General features: G+C 38.8%; 2 protein-coding genes across 6 annotated transcripts; both read right to left on the bottom strand.

The window, feature by feature from the left end:
- Positions 1–660: 660 nt before the first annotated feature.
- On the bottom strand, positions 661–11,278 carry LOC113068654 (glutathione hydrolase 7-like). 2 transcript variants are annotated; one of them, XM_026241451.1, is made up of 15 exons: positions 11,156–11,278; positions 9,596–9,989; positions 8,274–8,425; positions 7,670–7,784; positions 7,511–7,578; positions 7,335–7,408; positions 7,050–7,243; positions 6,673–6,760; positions 5,816–5,943; positions 4,742–4,830; positions 4,505–4,657; positions 4,187–4,304; positions 3,610–3,747; positions 3,424–3,523; positions 661–2,744 (listed from the first exon to the last, which is right to left on the bottom strand). In XM_026241451.1, exons 2-15 carry the CDS (start codon positions 9,983–9,985, stop codon positions 2,575–2,577), a joined length of 1,977 nt encoding a protein of 658 aa, XP_026097236.1. In that variant the 5' UTR covers positions 9,986–9,989; positions 11,156–11,278; the 3' UTR covers positions 661–2,574. The 2 variants fall into 2 exon arrangements, with proteins under 2 accessions (XP_026097236.1, XP_026097237.1); XM_026241452.1 differs by lacking the exon at positions 11,156–11,278 and adding an exon at positions 10,727–11,094.
- A 425-nt stretch (positions 11,279–11,703) lies between these two features.
- LOC113068652 (tumor protein p53-inducible nuclear protein 2-like) lies at positions 11,704–20,054 on the bottom strand. 4 transcript variants are annotated; one of them, XM_026241449.1, is made up of 4 exons: positions 19,857–20,054; positions 17,864–18,212; positions 15,608–16,001; positions 11,704–14,837 (listed from the first exon to the last, which is right to left on the bottom strand). In XM_026241449.1, the coding sequence occupies exons 2-4, from the start codon at positions 17,985–17,987 to the stop codon at positions 14,582–14,584; spliced, it is 774 nt and encodes a 257-aa protein (XP_026097234.1). In that variant the 5' UTR covers positions 17,988–18,212; positions 19,857–20,054; the 3' UTR covers positions 11,704–14,581. The 4 variants fall into 4 exon arrangements, with proteins under 4 accessions (XP_026097234.1, XP_026097232.1, XP_026097233.1 ...); XM_026241447.1 differs by having other exon boundaries at positions 11,704–14,840; positions 19,857–20,053; XM_026241448.1 differs by having other exon boundaries at positions 11,704–14,840; positions 19,866–20,053.
- Between the last annotated feature and the right edge of the window lie 2,398 nt (positions 20,055–22,452).

The raw sequence follows: 22,452 nt of genomic DNA, 5'->3' as shown, positions 1-22,452 counted from the left end.
AGATCACGGGCACGAGCACAAAACACGTGATAAGACATGATTAGAAATGAAAACGTTTTTTTTTTTTAAAAAACATAATAATAATAAAATTTATGTTTGGTGTACGCTTCATGAGATTCTGACGATTTTTTTACATTTGACCATTTGAGACTGTCTATTAGGTTATAAATAATTACATTTTATTCTGAATTTCCACTCATATGAAACAGGTGAGCGTGCAGACCATTGCAACATTTTTTGCATTTCCTTTACTCGCTCAGAGACTGTTAAAGTCAACATTTTAATACAATATCTGTCCGCTCACTCACCCACACTGCTGTATTTATAGTTGATCGACAAAGTACAATTTTGCAAATGACCTTCATTAAAACGTAATTAAAATCAGGCTATGGTTGTAAATATAATTGTATATGTTAACATGCAATAATTTTTTTTTTACATATCAGTCTGTGTGTAAAGAATGAATATAATATACAAGTTTCACTTTTTGAATGGAATTAGTGAAATAAATCAACTTTTTGATGGTATTATAATTATATGACCAGCAACTGTACCATTTGATGGCATTTATAAATAAGTGTGTGCATTTTAATTAAATGAGAGAAGGAAATTTGTCTACTTTTTAACCTATGTAGTTAAAAAAGGAGAGATACCTGACTATTGAAAGGTGTTCTTTATTCATCCAAAAATTACAGATTACAATTATGTGATGTTATGGTAAGCGTTTACATCAATGGTGTTAGGGACAGCATGCAGAGAGCTGTTTCATCTGACCAACACTGACAGCCGTGATTAAACCTGCTATAATAGCTTGACACAACATATCTGACAAATACATATTAGACACTAAGAAAACACAGATTGATTTTTTTTCTCAATGCTTCAGCAAACAACTTCTGAAAAAAAAAAAAAATAATAATAATATATATACTTTTTTTAAACATGAAAATATGTTTAGTTGTAGAAGGAACGGTCAGATGTGGCAGCTGTCTTCCAGGAAGGATGATGGACTAGCTGAGTATATAATATAGATCACCCAACTGCATGCTGAATGAGATTGAAATAATGCCAGAAACTACACTACAATTGAATATTTATTCTTGATTGTCATTGTAAAGCGAATGCTGTAATAGTGCAATAATATTTGATTGTGGCAGAAAATACCAAATATGCCCATTAACAGGAAGCTCACTTTCACTTTTAGATAATCACTGATTGTCTTTCAGAAATATGTGCATAAACTGTAACTTCATTTCACGGTTTCCACATAAAAAAGAAAAGAAAATGCATTATTATTAAATCAGCAAATTGATATCCAGAATTCAAAATAAAATTATTAACGTAAATAACAATTACGGCATATATCAAACTGCATTTGAAAGTTTAGAAGAAAATCAATCTTGTTTACCTCATATTTCACTACTGACTGATTTCTCTTCAATCATGTAAAACCATTTCATTAATGACACACTACAGCAAAAGATAGAAGTAACTGACTTAAAACCATTTTTAATCTAGTGAAAATACTATTGTTCTAATCATTTTGGCCACCACTGTATGTACCACCATTCATTCAGAAACAGGAGCATTCATTCACTTCAAGTAACATTTACTCACATTTGTGAACATATGTCATGAAGACCAGGAATGAAAAAAACTAATTTAATTTGCCTTTATCTGCCACTGGAGTAATTCACACAATAAGATCCTCAAATAACTCTTGATTATGATAATAAAAAGACATCCGATATGCAAGTAAAACATTTGGACACACTTGACTGAATCTGATCCTTGTGATCTTATGAGTGAAGGAGAAGCAGCCAGCAGGACACATGAAGCATCCTTCAATACTGTTTATTTGTTTGAAGCATCCCAAGATGCTCCTCGTGAGGGTTTCTGACAGAAGTGTGACAAACGCTGGCCACTGAATAAGCACTAATATTTTCACTTCATAATTCTCATGCTTCATACTTTTGTTTTAATGTCTTCACTATAATTCCACGTCCGATGTGGAAAATATCAATAAATAGCGAGTAGATGTGTCCAAATGATTTTTGTGTTGGAGCAGTTAAACAGTTAAAGGAATAGTTCACTGAGAAGTGAAAGTTTATTCAGCCCTAGACCTTCAAAGATGAGTTTGTGTCTTCAACAGGACAGATTTGGAGGAATTAAGCAAAGTGGTGTGGATTATTGTGATGTTTCTCTCATTCTGACGGCACCCATCCACTGCAGAGCATCTATTTGCTGAGACACCGATGCAGTGCTACATTTCTCCAAACCTGATTAACCTTCATCAGTAAAGTTTCATCAATTTCATTTTTGGGTGAACTATTGCTTTAACTTGTCCAGCCATGTGTGATAACATGCATAGTCCTTGAAATATTTAGGTAAATTAAACAAAACCAACAAAGAGGAGTCACATGTCATTGTTTTTCTGTGTTTGTGGTGCGGCAGAAGGGAGCTTGGAAACCTCTTAACATCCCTGTTTTATTACACAAACAGCATACGAGAGAAGCAGCAGATAGAGAGAGTGTGTCTGAGTGAGTGTGTGTGTGTGTGTGTGTGTGTGTGTGTCTAGGGCATGGACATGGACAGCGCCGAGGCGTCAGTGCTGCGTGGGTCCTTCACACCGATGATCAGCTCATTGGTCCTCCGGGTCCCCTCCACCAGCGAGATGATGTCCACCTTACGCACATCATGACCCTTCTGCATCAGAGACTTCACATCCGCCTCCAGAAACTGAGCTGGACGGAGAACAAGAGACTTAAAGCACAACTCCACCCTCAAAAACAGTACTGCAGGGCTTCTGCTCTCAATCACACTTTCCTCAAAGACAACACAAAACAGTATGCACTAAACATTTACTCAACTTCTTAATTCAGCATTGTGTTCGCATTGGGTTTATCCTCTATTGCTATGGGTTTTGCAGCAATGTTACCAACATACAGCATGTGAAAATATCACTTAAAAACCTGATTTGTGCTATTTTGCAATTTTCCAAGCATGAAAATGGAACCGACAAGTGCAAGTATAAAATAGATATATGTTTGTAATTGTTGGTTAAATACTATATTAAAAAGTATTTTGAATATTTTTTCAGATATTACTAATGGAATGGAATTAATAATTAAAAACAACAAACACATTTGTCTTTTGTAGAAAGCGTCTAAATGAAGCACTTCTCGTCTCTAAAATGTTCATAGGTTTGGAGCTAGCAAATTATTTTAAAAAAATGAATACTTTTATTCAGAAAGGATGCATTAGATTTTTTAAAACGGACAGTAAATATAAAAATCGATTTCAAATCGATATTAAAACAGAAAAAGTTATTTTAAATTTGTACAAATATTTCACATGACTGTTTTTACTGTATTTCTGATGAAACAAATACAGCCTTGATGAGATACACAGAATGAAACTTACAGTCCACCAGCAGGGTGTTGTTCTGGACGAGAGGATGCAGTCTGCCGTAGGACACGCTCTCACTCATGTTATTACGGGAGGACAAAACATTGACCAGAACCTGCAACAACAGCAGAACACGTGCTCACTGCTGGAGACTGACGTCAGTAAGTGAATGAGAGTGCATGCACAGTGAAGACAGCGGACCTGTGTGATGCCGCTCAGCGCCCGCTCGCCGTTAGAGGAGGCCAGCGCCACGTATGTGCCACACACCCCGATGGACGGACGCACCACCATGGGCGTCAGGAACGAGGCCGGCCTCTTGCCCGGCTCAATGCGGTTACGCTGAGGAGAACAGTCCTCACACACGTCACACACGGAGGAAAACTGAACGCTCAGTTCCCTTACTCTAAAACTATAATACAGGAGTGTCCTGGTCCTGTTCAGCTTCAACACATTTGCCTAGAAGCCTCCAGAAACAACGTTTTCAACCGCTTTTGAGAAGAAATAGCTCATCATTTAATCAATCGATAGCCTGTTCACTAAACTTTGTTTTACACTTTATAAACGACATGAAAACATTGCTATTTTTTAAGAGAAAGCAGAGTATCTCACGACTTTATTACCGGCAAATGTGTCACGTTACTATTTAATTACAGACATTGTGTAATATTGTATAAAAATACTGATGTTTTCTTTCTTTGGTTATACCTGAAATTAGAATAGAACTTTATTGACTACTGTGAACAAATACATCCCATGGCCAGTGTTTGTGAGTGTGTACCTGATTGAGAGCTGCGGGGCGGTGTGTTTTGTTGGGCCAGGAGAAGTCCAGCATCTGACTGTTCAGGAGGATCCCAGACGACGTCACGATGCCGCTTCCAAACGGACGGTTTAGAGAGCTAAAACATTCATTAAATCATTCATTTCTTATGCAGATTAAACATTTGCGGTGTCCAGGACTTCCTGCAGAGTTTAGTTCTTCTTCTAGTGTTTCTGAGCACTTTGATTAGCTGCTTCAGTTGTGTTGGACTTGGGAGCAGGACTGGACACCGCTGCTATTGGGGTTTACACGTATACAAACACTGGTGGAGTAAGGCACCTCATAACAGACACGATCAAGTCATCGGTGCCCATGACCATGAGCTGGCTGGCCACAGCGCCCTCCTGCAGCTCGTATGACGGGGTGTAGAGCTCGGCCGCAGACGCCTGGGAGTCACTGATCTTCTGCCGGAGCACAGCAGCCTGCTCTTTACTGTCAGAGCCAGAAACACAGAAACACACAGTGAACACTCCTCTCACTGCTGCTGAAATAATCATGTTTGGATTCAATAATCACCTGAGCATCTGCGTCACAAGCTCAGAAACCGATGAATCAAACCTGGAGTCTCCCAGTCCACTGGCCTGAGACAAAGCGATCTTCAGAGACTACATGGGGAGGAAATTAAACACCGGGATTTTTAAACAATAGTATTAACTGATTAACACTGAAAATTATTTTATCGTGTGTTAAAGGGGTACTCCACCCAAAAATGAAATTATTTGAGTTTTCTTCGCTTACAAAAACATGTTCCTGGAACAACATTGCAATCAACCAATCAGAAGGGAGGATAGGTTTTCAAGATATGTCAGTTTTAGGCTTACAATCAAGGTGCTTTGACACACTTCTTACTAACCAATCATTTCCCTCTGATTTTAGGAATAAATTATGGGTCGGCTTAGGTTTAAAGGGTAGGGATTGGGTTAAATCTATATTTTTGGACAGTAATGTTGATCCAGGAACAGGTCTTACTTTTAAAAGCATTACTAGTTTTGAGCATAACAATGCAATTAATCACGCTAAAAAATCGTTGCCCAGCACTAAAATGTAATATATATATATATGTTTGTGTGTGTGTGTATGTGTGTGTGTGTGTGTGTGTGTATAAACATTATTTTAGCTAGTTGGCAAAGCAACATTTCTCATTTTCATTTAGTTTAACTTGATGTGCTTAATTACAACTGAAACTAATTAAAAAGATACGGAAATAAAAAATAATCAAAATGACTAAAAACAAACTAAAATAAATTGAAAACACAAAAACTAAAAAACATTCAAGAAAAAAAAAAAGATCTCATCACTCATGTTCTTTAGGTTGAATTACATTTAGGTAAAAAAGCCACCCAGTGCGTCACATTTCGTCGCGGTGTCCCTAGAAACTCAAAGCGTGCTCAAAGTCTTGTTTCATTTGAATAAAACCCCTTTTTTCCTTAAACAAATCAGGATTCAAATAAAGTTGTTAACCCAGGGTAAAGTGTATTGTGAAAAGCCATATAATATTCAATAAAGTAAAAACTGCCTTAATCTATTGAATGGAGTTCAAGACAAGAGAAAGAGCATAAATACATCACTATGGCCCTTTATTGAAATCACCTCAGCGGTCCAGTGCTGAACGCTGCTCCTGGACGCCTGGCGTGTGATGTTAAAGCCCTCCAGGATGTTAAGAGCGGACAGCAGGGCGGCTCCTGCGTGGGGCGGAGGGGGAACGAACACCTGGTAACCTGTCAGAGACACACAACACAACCCAAATACTGCTGAGACACTCAGACTACAGGAGCTGCTAGTATACACTGATCTAATGACATTACCATGAGCATTATAATGACTCTACCACAGAGAAAAGCTGTTCTTAAAACACTTCATTAATCAAAATAAACCATTTAACCCCCTTTAAAACAAAATAACTTTCATCAGCCAACCGTAGTTTGTTTAGGGTCAGAGGTGTGCGCTTTTACATTTTTCATGATGCTCATTTTACTATCTGTATTTCTTATAACACCGCTTATAATTTACAAGGGAAACAATAGACCTTCATCATAATTCATGAGTCATCTCTCAAACTGCACAGCTTTCGGTACTTCATATATAATATCAGCTACTTTAATACATTAGGATATTTCTTATTAACTAGTTTAACTTTTACTCAGCCTGTTTCCAAACAAACATCTTTACCTCAGCATGACTATTGTGTGCTTTAGAAAGTTCAGCTGAATTGCAGTGTTGTCAGATTACAGCTGCAGTTCTCGTCTACCCAGTTTGGAGAAGTCACATAACAACAGAAACCGTGCACTATTGTGAAACTGATACAGGGTTAAACAGAAGGGTCTGTCTGGACTCTGTGTCACGGTCAATAGACTAACTACTACACCTAAACTACTGCACCTAATAAAGTAATAAACTGCATTTTGAGCATCTCTAGGCTGTTTTAGAGCAGCTGGACGTGTGTTTACCCTGGTAAAGAGTTTGCAGTGGCTTCTGTATGACAGTGGTGTAGTTTCTGAAGTCCTCCTCCGTCAGCACACCGCCTTTAGCTTCAACCTGGCCTCAAAAACACACCATATCAATATGGTCATACAATAGTTCTTGGTTAAACAAACTACAAATAGTTACAAATAGGAGTATTTGAAAGATTTTAATGATCTGATAGGTTTTTAAAAAAAACTAAAACCCTTAAAAATTGGAGTTAAAACTTGGAAAACAAAACCCTGAATGAATGAAAAGAAATTTCACAAAGCACATAAAATTCAACTAAAATGAAAACATTATATATATATATATTAACTAATAATTACATTAAAAGAATATTTCAATAGGAGATGTACGGTACCACTGATGTCATTTCCTGTGTCAGATTCCCGCTGTAGAACTCGGAGACTCCATTGGCTGCGATCCTGTCCAAGACAGCAGCTAAATCCAGCCGTTTGGTGAAGAGTCCCGCGGGGGGAGCCTGAGCGTTCGGCAGGAACACGTCTCTGAACGCATCCGACACGTTCTGCTCCTTCACCTGGGACAGCGCAGCAGCTGCCACACACAGGTCAACAGACAAATATCACATGTTCAATCTTCCAGTGAAACGCACTGTCTGTAGAGCACAGGTGTGATGTATGCTCACCCAGCTCATGCGTCACATTGAATCCCGTCCTCGCCACATCGGCAGCCATCGTGACCACGTCTTTCCACAGCAACCTCGAGGAGAGAGAGAGAAAACACCTCATCTGGCTTAGCCTCTAACTGTGCTGTTGTGAGTCAAGAGGAGCGGAAGTGTCAGATCTGTATCTTGAGCTGTACCTCCCGTAGAGCTGGTGAGCTTGGTGTAGTCCACGGATCATCCCGGGAACAGCCACTAACAGACCTGACTAACACACAAAGACAGCTCGTGAACACACCTGCACTTATTCATCCGCTTCGGGTTTTAAACATCAGCGCAGGACACACTTTAATCTTTACCTTCTGATGAACATGTAACATCATGTCCTGGTGAATCCCGGAGGGAGCCGTCTCCCGGAAGTCAATGACCCGGCTCTCGTTCCTGCGGATGTCATGGACCAGCATCACGCCGCCGCTGAGAAGAAAGAGCGCACCGTTTCTCATTCATCACACACCAGATCCATTTCTCTAGCCCTGCACGTGTGCCTTCTTACAAAACTGTCTACAGGACTCCTGGAAACGGTCACCAGTGACTGTCCATGACCTTTACAGTTGTGAGTGATTTACTGGAAAAGATGCTTTAACAGAGATTCTTGGACAGACTTTCAACAGAACATTTAAACAATTACAACAAACATGAACATCATACACTGTCTCGCATTACTTTGTGAGCAAGTTTTATTCTAGATGAGCCTGAAGGACTTGATCGGGTGTGTTTAATTAGGGTTGAACCACACCCTTCCTGCAAGCATTTTTCTACACACACACTTCTTCTCTAGCTCGCTTTCTAATCTAGGTGTCTAATAAACATTGCATTGTGCAAATGCTGGTGAATTGCTTTGTTCCTCTTTGTGTAAGTGGCTAGTGATAAAAGCGTCTGAACACATGAGTGCAGTGCTCGTACCCGCCGATGCCCGAGGTGTGTGGATGGGTGATGCCCAGGCAGAGCGAAGCGGCTATAGCAGCATCAACGCTGGAGCCCTGCTGGGCCAGAACCTCGAAGCCCAGAGACGTGCAGCGGGCCACGTCCGTCACCACCGCCGCCTGGTTATACACCTGAGCACAGGACAGACTCACATGAGGGGAAGAAAATCATCTGCATTTGATCTTCCACCATCCAAAATTCATAGGTTTGATTGGACTGAATAATATTAATTACCGGTAGTGCTGCCAACCAATGAAAAAATTAATAAATCACACATTTTTCTGTTATTTATCACTTATTAATTAAAGGGGGCCAATGAAATATAGACCAAATTACAGATGTTTTCGTTAGAAGCTATTTTGTGCATTACGATTTATATTAAACACATATATTTATAAAGCCATTAGTCAGAAGTTTGGGATCAGTAACACTTGTAATGATTTTTAAAGAAGTCTCTTCTGCTCATCAAGACTGCATTTATTTGATCAAAAAATACAGAAAGAACTGTAAACTTGCTAAATGTTATTACAATATAAAACAATGTTTTAATATCCTTTAAAACATAATGTTATTCCTCTGATGCACAGCTGTATTTCCAGCATCATTCCTCCAGTCTTCAGTGTCACATGATCTTCAGAAATCAGTCTGATATACTGATTTATTATCAGCGCTGGAAACTGTTGTGCTGCCAAATAGTATTTTGGAAACTGCAATATTTTTTCTGGATTCTTTGATGAATAAAAAGTTTAAAAGAACAGCTTTTATTCAAACTTTTCTAACAAAATAAATATTTATATCACTTCCAAACAATTTAATACATCCTTGCTTTTGAACTGTAGTGTATATTGTTAGAAAATACTTCTTTTTTAATCTTTTTATTCATCAAAGAATCCTGAAAAAATGTTCCAACGAAATGTGAAGCAGCACGACAGTTTCCAGCGCTGATAATAAATCAGTATATTATTATGATTTCTGAAGATCAGGTGACACTGAAGACTGGAGGAATGATGCTGAAAATACAGCTGTGCATCACAGAAATACATTACACTTTAACGTATATTAAAATAGAAATATGTTATTTTACATCATAATAATATTGCACTTTTTTTTTTATCAAATAATGCAGCCCTGATGAGCAGAAGAAACTCCTGTGAACAACATTAAAAATCTTTCCAATCCCAAACTTTTGCACAATTCTGGTGTTAACTTTGACAGCCCTAATAACAACACGTCTTTCTCCCATGAGCAAATGATGCTGAGGTGCATCGTTCACGGAGAACCAATCAAAGCGGAGGCAGCACCTGTGGGTCTCCGAAGTAGATCTGCATGATGAGGGCCACGGTGACCCCTGTGGCGAAGGTCAGGCAGGCGGTGATGATGACGGTCAGCCCGTCCCGTGTGCAGGCGCAGTCCTGTGCCAGCGGGTCTCTGCTGGTCTCTCTCAGAGGAGACATGTCCCGACTGGCCAGGTCCGAGGCAGAGGAGGGCAGAGGAGGACCTGTGTCCTGCTCGCTGAGGAAGGTCTCATTGCCTTTGCGTGATCGGAGGATGTTGTCTGCTGAAGCTTCATCTTCTGCGAGTCTAGGGAAGCTGGTGATGCTCATGTAGTCCACAGGTGAGTGCGCACCGCTCAGAGCCGGATCCTTCTCCACCACCATCACTCCTGCATCGACCGCCGGAGAGTACATCATTCACCTGGAATTCAATTTAATATTCAATTTAACACTATATTCATTCTGCAACACATACACTATTTTCCGGTTTATTACTCGGAAGCAGCTTTGAAAACAATCAATCTGTATTGTATAAAGTGCTATAGTAAATGTGACTTGACCTCATCGGAGAGTTTCGTCAGATTTTCTCTGCTGTGTGTAGAGCTGTTAGTTTATATACGCATTTATGAATAACTGACATGCAATTCTCCACCTTAAACAACTGTACACCGCATTCTGCTTCTCCTTTTGTGACTGTTAGGCTTGCAGTTTTTTATGACCATATTTACTGGCAGACTAGATTGCATTTTCACAAACGTCAAACCACAGAAACATTTCAAACGACCTGAGAGCTGATTGAAATACTACAAAAATGGTGACCTGTAAGACCTAAAATGTATTTTTTCACTTATGCATTATTTTAAGCTAAAATTGCTTTTCATAATAAAGAGAAATTAAAAAACAACATGTTTTTGCATTAAAACCATAATGACAATCCTGACATTGTACCCTGGACTGAATTAACTATTCAACACCAATCTCCAATACTAACCATCACTTCCAGTGTAACATTATAAATCAGGCCTCCATACATTTTCTTCATTTATAGTGAAGAAGGCCTGGATGTTCGTTTATGGCTGATATCGAAACACATATAGGCGATAAAGAGAAAATCAACACCAACAATCTTCATGTAAATCAGTCGATTACCACACTTACTGTAGTGTTACAGATCTCAATAATCCGTGTGGACCGCGCGCATCACGCGACTACACTCGAGCGGGAGCGCGCGACGACATGCGCGTTATTACACAGCACGCTTAATTTCCGTCCATCTGTATCTCTCTATATCTCCATCGTCCACACTACAGCGCAGAGCAGATCTGATCACAGCTCACAGCGGCTGATTTACAGCAGAAAACCTGACATAACGCGATGTAACAGACGCAGGTGTGCGGGTGTCAGCACATGCGACGCGTTTGACGCTGGAAATAGCAGGACAATTATGTATTATTTATTTTAACTATGCAGTCTTTTTAGCTTACACGCTGCTTTAAAACGCAATGAAAAGGTAAAAGATGCCCGTATAATGCTATGTTTACACCAGCACTTAAACAACAGCAATAATTTCAGCGTAACGTTACTTACAGGTGAAACGCGCCGTTCAGATCCTGTGTCATATTAGTCAGGTGAGCTACTGCATTATTGTTTAAATGAACCAAACACTGCGCATGCGCCACAGTCATTGACTAGAAGTGGATCCTGCTTAGCAGGTTCCTCATGTCCCTCCCGAGAAGGCATCTGTGTGTGCTTAATTAAATGCATGCCAAACACATTAAGTTTCTCGGAAATATGCACATGTCGGTGTGTGATTATTAAGTTTACACTGTAGCTAACCCTTATTTTTATCTAACAGCACAAACAAAAGAGTATCATGGTATATTCTTTATGATTGACTGATATTCACCAGTACTGCTGCTTTCCTTCTATACTAAACAAGTTATCAGCTATATATATATATATATATATATATATATATATATATATATATATATATATATATATATATATATATGTCATATTTAATTGTAACATTCATTGTGTTTTAGTCATATCTAATTTGAAGATTCGTTGTAGGTATATTTTCCAGTGATGTGCATGAAGACAGAAACAAGAACAAGCACACAGGTAAATACTGCAGTTGCATCCTGAGTGTTTATTGTTATTGTCTGGTACCTGCATTTCTGCAAGGATGCTGGAAACCCATCATGGTGTTTTGCATTGGTCTCTGATGCCCTTGTTATGTGGATGAAACAGTCGGCACATCATGGAAACCAAGCAGAACAGTGAAAGGCACAATCACCAGAGACATCATGATACACCAATCATTTTTAATACTCTATTTGTACTTTGTTACTATAAGGTGAACATCTCTTCTCATTAACAATATTGGGAAAAAATACAAGCATATTTATTTGTGTTGTCTTTTCTCATTTCATGTTTTCAGTCACCTCTCCCTTAAATCACAGATAACTATCGCTTCCACCAGCCTCTCATGAGGCCTTATGGACATCATTCTAGTCCCACAGAGGAAATGAATCATATTGAACACTCACACACACAGAAATAACACAGAGTATACGTAACCAGGTGTTCAGAGGGCAGAGGTCACTGATTTTATGCTCATGCCCTGTCCACTTCTTCAAACAATGCAAATAGAAGATGACTTTCGAGTGGACGATGTTAAGGACCCTTGTAAGGCTACAGGGCATTGGATATTTCTAGATACACCACTGACATTCGTACTGCACACTCTGTGCACTCAATATTATTCAGAAACAGAGAGGTTTCAAATGAAAACAAAGAAATAAAAGCATATTTAGATTTACATTATACATACATTATGTTTTTAATAGATAGCTTACTACGGTAATAGATTTTGGCAGGTGAGATAGGAAAGTCTACAAGAAGCACTCTTAAAATGATTCAACATTAAACTGAGAGAAGAACTAAAAGAAAATGGCATGTAAAATCAAATCCCCTCAATGTGAAACAGCTCAGTGGTGGTATTGACATTGGTTCCTATCATAAAATACTCCGTAGAAGAACATGTAATCAAGTTTTTGGAACAACACATGGTTAAACGATACCATTAAAACAGGAAGGTGATGTTTCAAAATGAAAATAACGCAAACACTGTAAATAGTTTGCAATTACATACATGTGAAAGCAACTAATTGATCACCCTTTAAGGTAGCTTTTTTCCCCAAACTCATGCATGTTGGCATCTCCATGTACCTTCAAATACCATGAATCTCCATAAATCATAAGACAGTGCAAACTTGTATGACTTGTATGCAAAATGTATGAACAGTCATATAATTATATACTTCCAGCACCATTGTTAGTCTGTTCATTACTGAATACACATAAGATGGAAAATGTGCTAAAAGTATTCGCTGACTATCAAGAAAGAGCACATTTGACGTATGCATTAGTGCATGTGTGCTGGGTCACACTAGAGACGATGACCCAGCATCCTCTGACGGACAGACATCAGAATACAATGAAGATGTAAAGCACAATCCTATAATCAATGATTAAGAGATATGATGACATGCAAGTAATAACATTTTTTTTTTTTTAAACGGACGTTTTGAGATAGAAAGAAATGGTCATGGGAAACGTTTTCGTTCTTTGTCTCTGTGGTCACAGTGATTTCTCACAAATCATTAAGTGCAGGATGGGGAACTTTTGAACTACACTGAAAACTTTGCAGTGGACAATCATATGAAGGGACTGGTTTATTATTATTATCTTTTTTTTGGAGCATCAGGTCAATCTCACAAAAACATCAAGACAAATTGCATCTCAAAATCAAAAGTAATTGTATTTTGCACAATATGCAGCCATCTTGAAATGTTTTGTGAGATTCACCCATCAGTAATCCTCCATGAAGCAAATAAAGAGTCACAATCTATATTATCCTGGACATTCGCAGCAATTATACCCACAGCCAACCACATGACAACCTCTCCTTGTTCTGTGTACCTGTAAAGATCATTAGTACTGTGTTGTTGGCATAGTATGAGTACGATTCATGATGGACTCGACCTTAGTTTACCTGAAGGCTCGGTTTCTAAATCTAGTCAGCTAGATTCCTTAAAAAGCTGCCTCAAGAGACATGAATTAAAATAGGCTTCAATATATTGCGGTTTTCTATAGTGTTTGGTACTGAATGGGTTACAAAGTGCACAAGCGATCTGATGCTTACAACGGATTCCAATAGAGCTTGATGTTAGCATGTTGCTAAGCTAACGCAAGGCAACACTCTAATGAGCACAAATTCATAGCACACATAAATATTGGGTGGAAATATCTATTTTTAAATACACTGGGCTACCCCCCCCCCCATGCCGTCTAAATAGGGATCCCACTAGGTTTAGGAACAGAGGTCATATAATAGCAAACAATTAAATTAAATTTGGGGTTTTAATGACTTTTTAAAGTTAGCACCGCTATGCTGAAAATCAGGCAGCAACATCTACTTTTAAATGACCTCATTACAAACATCCCGCTAGATTTGTCTTGCTCTGCCAAATCTCAATTGCTTGCATCTGGTTTTATTTTACATACACATTTTTAAGAGACCCCTCCATCGCAGTAGTAGCTTTTTTCAGTGTGACTTTACAGGTTACAAATCTATTCTGGAAATCTTAGACTCATGTTTCTATGAAGCATTTAGTGCTTGGCTCTTTTTTTTTTTTTGACAATTTAACGTGATTATATTTCAACGAGCAGTGCCAATGTACCTGAAGTGTCATTGTTATACATTAAGAGGGATACAGAGTTTACATGTGTCTCCTTTTCAGCTATACTCCCAGACTGGGAAACTGATTTAGGCTTGTGCTCAAAAACAAACCTGATTAATATGAAACTCAATAAAATTATTGACATAACACCAGTAAAAACAAAAGGAGGACTTTAGAGGTAAATTAAGAAGGTAGGGGATTCATTGGGACGTATGGGTTTTTTGGGGTGTGTAATAATGCCCTCAATGTAAACTTCGATGCCTCAGTGGCAGATGTTGCGCTGGCACGGTTGGTGCAGGAAGGAGTTGCGGGTGTGGGTCGCACGCCGTTGGACCTGTTCACGCACACGGTTTTGACGCTGCATGCGGTTGCGAGCCAGGTGGCGCCGCTCAGTGCGGGCTTTGGCCCTCTGGACCCTGGAGACCTGGGTGACTTTAGCTAGGGCCCCTGCCTGTGCGGCTGCTCCTCGGGTCACCCGTGTGCTCCTGGTCACAGCTGGCACTGCGGATTCAGACATCCTGCTGGAACAGTGCAGATAGGAGGAAGAATGGGATACGTTTGCGTGGAGAGCAAATGGACAGAATGGAGTGAAATTGAAATGAGAAGAGAAGAAGATGGAAGACAAAATTAAGACAGTGACCTCAAAACTCAGAAACAATTTAATTAACTGACAAGCTACGCAATATCTAGGAAAAGTTGGACAAAAACATACATTTAAATAAACTAACCACAAACTAAAACTTTCAGATACCATCTTTATTTTTAGCTCAAATGTGACGGAATCGAATGCACAGGATTGTGGGATATCAACGTTGCAGCGATCATTCAGATGAAAATATCTCAGCAGACAGGATATGACACAAATGTAGATTATTTCAGATTAAGGTTGGAGCAAAACTCCTAGAACCCCTGAAATAGGCTCAATAAAATATCCAATGTCAGCAAGCGATAAATTAAGATCTTTTAGTCCAGGGGTGTCCAAACTTGTTCCTGGAGGGCCACTGTCCTGCAGAGTTTGCCTTCAGCTTGCCTCAACACACCTGCCTGCCTAGTAAGACCTTGATTAGCTGGTTCAGGTGTGTTTAACTGGGATTGAGGCTACACTTTGCAGGACATTGGCCCTCCAGGAACAGGATTGGACACCTCAACATTAGTCCTTCCACGTTTTTGTCCTAACCAGCTGTTACAACAAGATATTTTGTCAGTCCCCTGGTTTGAATATGTTGTACACAAATAACAGAAGCTAAGTGAAATCTCGCTGCAGAAAAAGAGCAGAAGTGAAATGTACCTGACACTGCCGGCCAGGCTGGTGGTGCTCTCTTCCTCCGCAGGGAGAGGGCCAGCGGAGACGTACACAGACATGCTGGGGTGCTCGATGAGGAGGTCCTCCATGGGGCTGGCCTCCGCCGTGGCTCCCTCTGCAGTAAAACAGGGCGGAGGGGTGACAAACCAGCTCTCATCCATGCTGCAGGAACATGATCCCTGCTCTCTTAACAACACATTCACTTCGACTGACTCAAGGTGAGAGAAGGAGGCGGGATCAGGAGGGGAGGGAGCATGTGCTGCCTGTGTCCTGCCTGCTCTACTCCTGCGGTTTCTGCAGGTGGGAGGAGAGGGGCTGTATATCTGAGATGCATGACATTCACTGCCGGGACGGGCACATGCCTCTGGCCCATCCTCACCTTCAGTGAAGTAGGAAGTGATAGAAGACAGAACAGGGTGTGTTTCCAGAATATGAAAGGTTTGGTTGAAGCCATGCAAGTGGGGGATGCCAGTACCAAGACCACACATACCAAAAAAAAAAAGGGAATTCATTCAAATATGGATATGAGAAGGGATACAGAAACAACAGAAAAATATAGAAAATAGGAATACTGCAATTAGTGTCTAATCACCATGTACAACTTTATAAAGTCTCGACGACTTTGTTCCCAAACCTAGTGAAATGCCACATGCAGCAGTGCAAAAGGAATATTGTCATATCTGGTAAAAGTCCGAAAGGCCCAAATGGAAACAGTATAGCACTGGCTAAAACATTGCTTAAAGATATTCGCTGCGTTTGAATGGCCAACTACTTCCAGCAAGGTTCTGGAGTGTGCATCCGATGACCACTTTACTGTGAAGAGAGGCGCTGTGAATGGCACACAACTGATGCTGGTAGGTCATGTGACAGTGACAACATGGTGGCTGTGGAATATACAAATTCTACTCCTCTTATTTATACTTATTTTTTTTTTAATTCTTTCAAATCAATCGTAGTATCTACTAGAAAGTATGCGATTTCAGACTTTGATGGTAGTTATTTGAATGCATCTCTGAGGAGAACTGATTGTCTTGTAAAGTTTAGAAGGTATTTTCATCTCATGTCTGTGAATGTATATTAAAGTGGTGTTTATAATTGCAGAGCCTGTTCCATCTGCGCCACCTGCTGTCAGACAGTGAATTTGCATTCTCAGTCAGAGCTTCTGCTGTGTTTGTTTCGTGCAAATGTTTTATGTATTATAGTTTCACAAGCCTAAAGTCAGAGCATTCTGTTTTTAAGTTAAAATTATACAATCTAATTTAGATTTAATAATTGCTCATGCTGCATGAATACAGCATCTTTGTTTAGACTGTGATTCAAATGCAGTGGTTGCCTCAAAGTTTGAATGGAAAGACCACAGGCAAAGCATTTGTTTTTTTTTGTCTTATTTATCGAATTAGATTTGGGCTACGTTTTAAATTTTCAATTTAGTTTTGTTATTTGACATGTTTCTGTTTCAAAGGTAAATGTGCATCATTTTGTCCAAGCAAAAATAAAAGGACACCTTTTCATTTATAATTTGTCTATTGTAATTTTGTTTTAAAACAAAATCAAGAGAAAATCGTATCGTGCAATCAGTATCGTATCGAATTGTGAGTTGAGTGAATCATTACTATTTGTTTGTTGTGCATATGTGACTGAATAAACAGTTGCTGGCAAATGAAAATCATTTTGGACCAGGTTCTGTGGTGCTTGTGATATTGCCTCAAGGCCTGTTCACATCAAGCACAATAACTATAAAGATAACGATATAGTTCAAAAAAGCGTTCTCAATATTAAAGCACAGCAGAGTTCACAGCACAGCTATAACGATAAAGGCACAGAGAAACGATTTCATTGGAATCACTTTCAGAATTATTTTCTTCAAGCTGATGAACAATAAAAACACTGATAGCCAATCAGAATCAATCCTGCTGCGAGGAGCTCGAGAGTTGAAAGCGGCAGATGCACGTGTGCATGGAATAAACAGATGATATCGCTCTGTGGTGTGGGTGCTACTATTGTTATCTGTATAGCTATCTTTATCGTTATAGTTCTTGGTGTGAACAGGGCAGTTCACTAGGGTTTGGAACCAAGCTGATGTTTTCAAAATTAAGATATATTAATCCACTACATACAGTAGATTGTTGCCTTGTTACCCTGACATACTCTTCAGACTTCAAACTACCATGCATATAATTTACTCCTTGCCTTTATTTTGTAAACTGTATAAATGTATCATTGTTTGTGTAGGACACGCACCGTTCAGATTGACCAGGAGCCATCCCTCTTCATCAGCCTCACACACACAGGGCTTCGGTCCCTTCAGCTCTGGAGTAAGTTCTTCTTCACTTCCAAAGAACAAACTGGTGAGCCGCTGGAACATGGCTGTCTCGGAGGTCAAAGGTCACAGGTTTTTTTGTTGTTGTTTGTTTCCTGAGGGATAGCTGCCTTATGAGATTTTTTTTTTAAATAGCTATTATATTAACTCTAGTCACTAATGTTGTTTTTCTGTGATGTAACAGATGGCAGGTTGATCACAGGTGTATTGGCCTTTTTTGATCCTCAGAGAAGGCGCAGTGCAATATAAGGTCTCACTTGGTGCAAAGATCTACATTTGATAAAGAGAGAAAAAAAAGAATTGGTCAAGAAAACCATATCATTATACAACATAAAAAAAATAAAATAAAAAGTGCAACCTCTAGAACAACAGTGTGTTGGCACTACAAGTATTTGGTGACATAATATAATATAATATAATATAATATAATATAATATAATATAATATAATATAATATAATAATGTGGTTTTTAAATAATTTGTATCATGTAACAAATTATTTATAATGTAATTTATTTATTTATTATTATTCTTTGCATTTCATAATTGTTATTTAGGGTGGAAATATGCTTTGTCATAAAATTGTCATGAAAAAAAAAATGTCACAGTGAAGAAAAAAAACAAAACATAATGGTCCTAAACACGGTACATTTCTTTTAAATGTAATATTTTTATCATGTCATTTTAGGTTGATCGGTACTTGTTAATTATGACTTTAATATGAATATGAAATTTTACCAGTATCTACCAGTTTTAGATCATAAGAGAGAACACAGACAATTATCATTATAGTTTTATGACTTATCCATGAACTATATATTAACTATTTGTTCATAATGTATAAATTATTTTATTTTACATTATTATTATTATTATTATTTTGCATCTTCTTCACTGGGGAAAACAAACAAACAAATTTTTTAGTCCAATGTTTTGCCTGCAGGCAGGCTGTCTATTACAAGTCTTTCGGGGGGCGGGGCTTCAACCCTGCGTAACGATGACGTCACGTGCGCAACTGACACCGCCCTCTCCAGACTAGCGGACAGAGGATGAAATAACAGAAAGAAAGCAGGGTCATTTTGATAGAAACCATCAAAAACAACCCTTTTTATATGGTTTTAGCAAAAAGATATCAAAATAGCTTCTTCTTTTTTTTTCAGAAAAACTGAATGCATTCAACAAGAACGAAAAAGCGTTTATTAAATATGAATTTATCGCTCGTCTGACTGACAGATGCTGCTTGAAAAACAACATCGAATCGTGCGTTTACCGACGTATCCTGCGTGAATACTGGGCAGCCGTGGCCATATGTTTGGAAAACAGTAAAGCAAAATATGAACATGAATGCCAAACGCATAACAGCAGTGAACAGAGAGAGAGAGAGAGAGAGAGAGAGAGAGAGAGAGAGAGAAGGGTCACAGCAATGACAGCTCGGATCAAGTGTATTAGCAGCTCTGAAATCACTCATATAATAACCACAGCCTGTATACATCAGCTCTAAAAACCACATAATGTCCATTAATAGAGCTGCTTTCATCGAGATCCGACCCGACGGATGATGACCGAGGGGCTGCAGATACAGGCTTGTTCCTGACGTAAATATCAGAAATCAAACCCAAGGCAACAAAACGTCGACTTAAAAAAACAACATTGTCATGAATGCTATTTTAGGACGACTTCTGTAAGAAAAGACACGAAAATACCATCGACTGGCTTTGGTCTAAAGCTACGAGTCGATCTGTGACCAGAGCAAAATATGTCTCACGATAGGAATGACAAGAGAATAAAACCGTTCATACAGATCCATTAATGGACAGATGTTATCAGCACAAGGCGGTTCTGATCTAGTCCAGACTCAATTCTGCTGCGAAACAGATCTGGCTTTAAAAGACTGAAAGAGATCCAACATCTTACCTGTCTTACCTGCAAAATTATTCAAGTTGTAAACGCGACGACCACACAATTAAAGACCACAAAAATCTTAAAGCATAGCTTTAGGTATTTGTTTTATATGAGGTAGTACAAAATATGAAAAAGCAGATATTGTTTGTGATGTTATTGCTTCGCCCAGCTGATCCGCAGATCAGAATATAGAACGTACAAACAGCTGATTGTGACGTCACGGTGCTCGTAGCCCCGGCCTGACTCCGCCCACTCCGACCGCTGGACCAATCAGGGGTTTACACAAGATCCAGCGCTGGAAGAGAAGCGGTGGGGGTTGGGCACATAGTGGGTCAAGGCCAGAAGGGATACAGCAAAAACTGATGGCACGCACACATCTATGTAGCGTAATTTTTATCTCACTGTACAATAATAAATAATATTTTAGCATTTTTGTAAGAGGTAGGTTTAGGTTTGGGGTAGGTGTACACGTTAATGAAACACAATCTAATAGGTAAACACTAAACATTTAATTATTGTTACCTTCCGGGTTTTGCTTGTATCCCTTCTAGCCACAACCCAGATAGTGCTACCAGCGATTCCTTGCGTCATATAGTTAATACAATTATGTTTTTATCTAACAAAAGTTGAAAAAAGTCATTCAAACTGTGGAGTCAGATTTGTTTAAGTATGGAAATAAAGGCCAAGCGAGCTGTGGTTAAAGATATGAAGTTATTTCACAGGCTTGCACCATTCATCATTCATCAAATATTATGTTACTGGTCTGGCTTGTGCTGGAACGGTGCATTGCTGGTACTGCAGGTTCAAGATGCTGTTACGTGAGCTCTTTCTCTTTAAACAGTGTTTGTAAATATTGCCTGTCCCTCCCTCTCCACATTCCTCACTACGGGGGCGGGACATAGACTGCCACCAGTCAGAAGTAGCCAATCATAACTCCCGCTCTGAAAACCGACATGTCAACAACCAATGGATGTAAAACCTTCGGAAAGGCCTCAATGGTTGACCAGCATTTTAAGCTACAGGGTTTTAGATAGTAGGCTAACTCAGATTCATTTCATTTACACCTTTTGCTCTAACACTAGCAGACATGCAATAATTCTTGTAATGGTCAATTCACATTTAAAAATAATTGAAATTCTTTTCAAGAATATTAAAGTGGCTTCTTTTGATTTGGGTCAGTTATGCTGGATGAGTGTTTCTAATACAAAGCCTCATTTGACAAACATAATAAATGTTTTGAAATATTTTCCTTCTTTTGGAAAGTCAAACACTATCTTTGATTTTTTTTTTCTTTGCTAGTTTCTGTTCACCATAAAAATTTACCAAACTAGGGCAACGTTTGCTTCTGAGAACATGAAGAGTAAAGCGTCCTAACATCTGGCATCTAGGCTACAAATATCCTGTTAGAATCTGATGTTTACAACATCAGCTGCTGTTTGTAGACTTGCTTTTTCTTTCAAATATGGACATAGCTTGAGTTAATGCCACCAGACGAGTTGTTGCCATTCCTTCCACACCTTCCAGTGATCACAGATAAATGAGGACAGAGACAAATATTATAACCTGTTCATCAGAGGAATGTGATATGTATAGCCACCTCCACACTCCCACAGTCCATATATTAGGGATGATACTATTACTTATGTCAAAACAATGACACCTTTCCCATAATTCCTCCCTTTCTCTGAGTCACCTGCTGATTGGTCTTCTACACCCTGGATGTGGTCATTACTATTGAAATGATAACAATAAACTTGGACATGATCCTATATGAAACTGCTAGGACAGTAATTAAAATGAAATAACTGAATAAACCGACATTTATCTCACACCTGCCCTACAGAATCAAACAGACATGGCACAACATGCCCTGTTTCATACACGTGTAGTGTCTGGTACAAGATACTACATATTGAGCAAGCAAAGTGTTCTGCCAATAACCAGGATGTTTCACAAGCATTGATGTTTACACACACACACACACACAGATATAAAACAAATTTAACACAATACCCATAAACAGGCTCTCCTTTGACTATTCCCAACTTTGAGAAGCTGCGCTCGCCGGAGGCATTGGACACCATCATGCACAGATAGATGCACAACCCAATTTCGACAATTGGAAATGTCTAAGAAAGATTCAATGATGACAAAAGCTTTTACATGGTAAGCTTTGCTGATACGTTCACAGTCACCTGTATCAGCTAATTTTGACTGATTAATACAATCAGTTCAATGCTTTAAAATGTAATTTATTTATTTATTTTCATTAATGTATCAGAATATTTAAAAAGGTTTGCTGTATGGTTAAAAAACGTAATTAGTATTTTCAACGGGTCACAGACACTTATCCTTTCTAAGGATAATTTAATTTCAATTAAAAATAATCTTGTGGGTTAATGGTTAATATTAGGTGTGTTGGTTGTCTGTTAGGAAAAATAACCAAATGAACATCCCTAGTTAAGTCAGTAACATCACAGCGCAGAGAATCTAGAATAATAGTAACTGTATAATTAATAATTAACGCTGTATATGTGTCCGAAAGTCAGACTCGAAATTGATTTCTAAGAATTATTTTGATGTTAATAAAGGAAAACTGTTCAGCGGA

The sequence above is a fragment of the Carassius auratus genome, linkage group LG48F (genome assembly GCF_003368295.1).
Source record: "Carassius auratus strain Wakin linkage group LG48F, ASM336829v1, whole genome shotgun sequence".
Lineage (NCBI taxonomy): Eukaryota > Metazoa > Chordata > Actinopteri > Cypriniformes > Cyprinidae > Carassius > Carassius auratus.
The sequence above is the reverse complement of the archived record's forward strand: the minus strand, read 5'-3'. Positions and strand labels throughout refer to the sequence as shown.

Coding starts and splice junctions, on each gene's coding strand:
- LOC113068654 (XM_026241451.1), bottom strand. CDS start 9,985: ATGATGTACTCTCCGGCGGTCGATGCAGGAGTGATGGTGGTGGAGAAG. Junction 5,944..6,672: donor ACTGCAAACTCTTTACCAGG/GTAAACACACGT, acceptor TGTCTCTGACAG/GTTACCAGGTGTTCGTTCCC. Junction 4,658..4,741: donor CTTGTGACGCAGATGCTCAG/GTGATTATTGAA, acceptor TGGCTCTGACAG/TAAAGAGCAGGCTGCTGTGC.
- LOC113068652 (XM_026241447.1), bottom strand. CDS start 17,987: ATGTTCCAGCGGCTCACCAGTTTGTTCTTTGGAAGTGAAGAAGAACTT. Junction 16,002..17,863: donor GCTCCTGGTCAATCTGAACG/GTGCGTGTCCTA, acceptor ACTTCACTGAAG/GTGAGGATGGGCCAGAGGCA. Junction 14,841..15,607: donor AGCCTGGCCGGCAGTGTCAG/GTACATTTCACT, acceptor GCACTGTTCCAG/CAGGATGTCTGAATCCGCAG.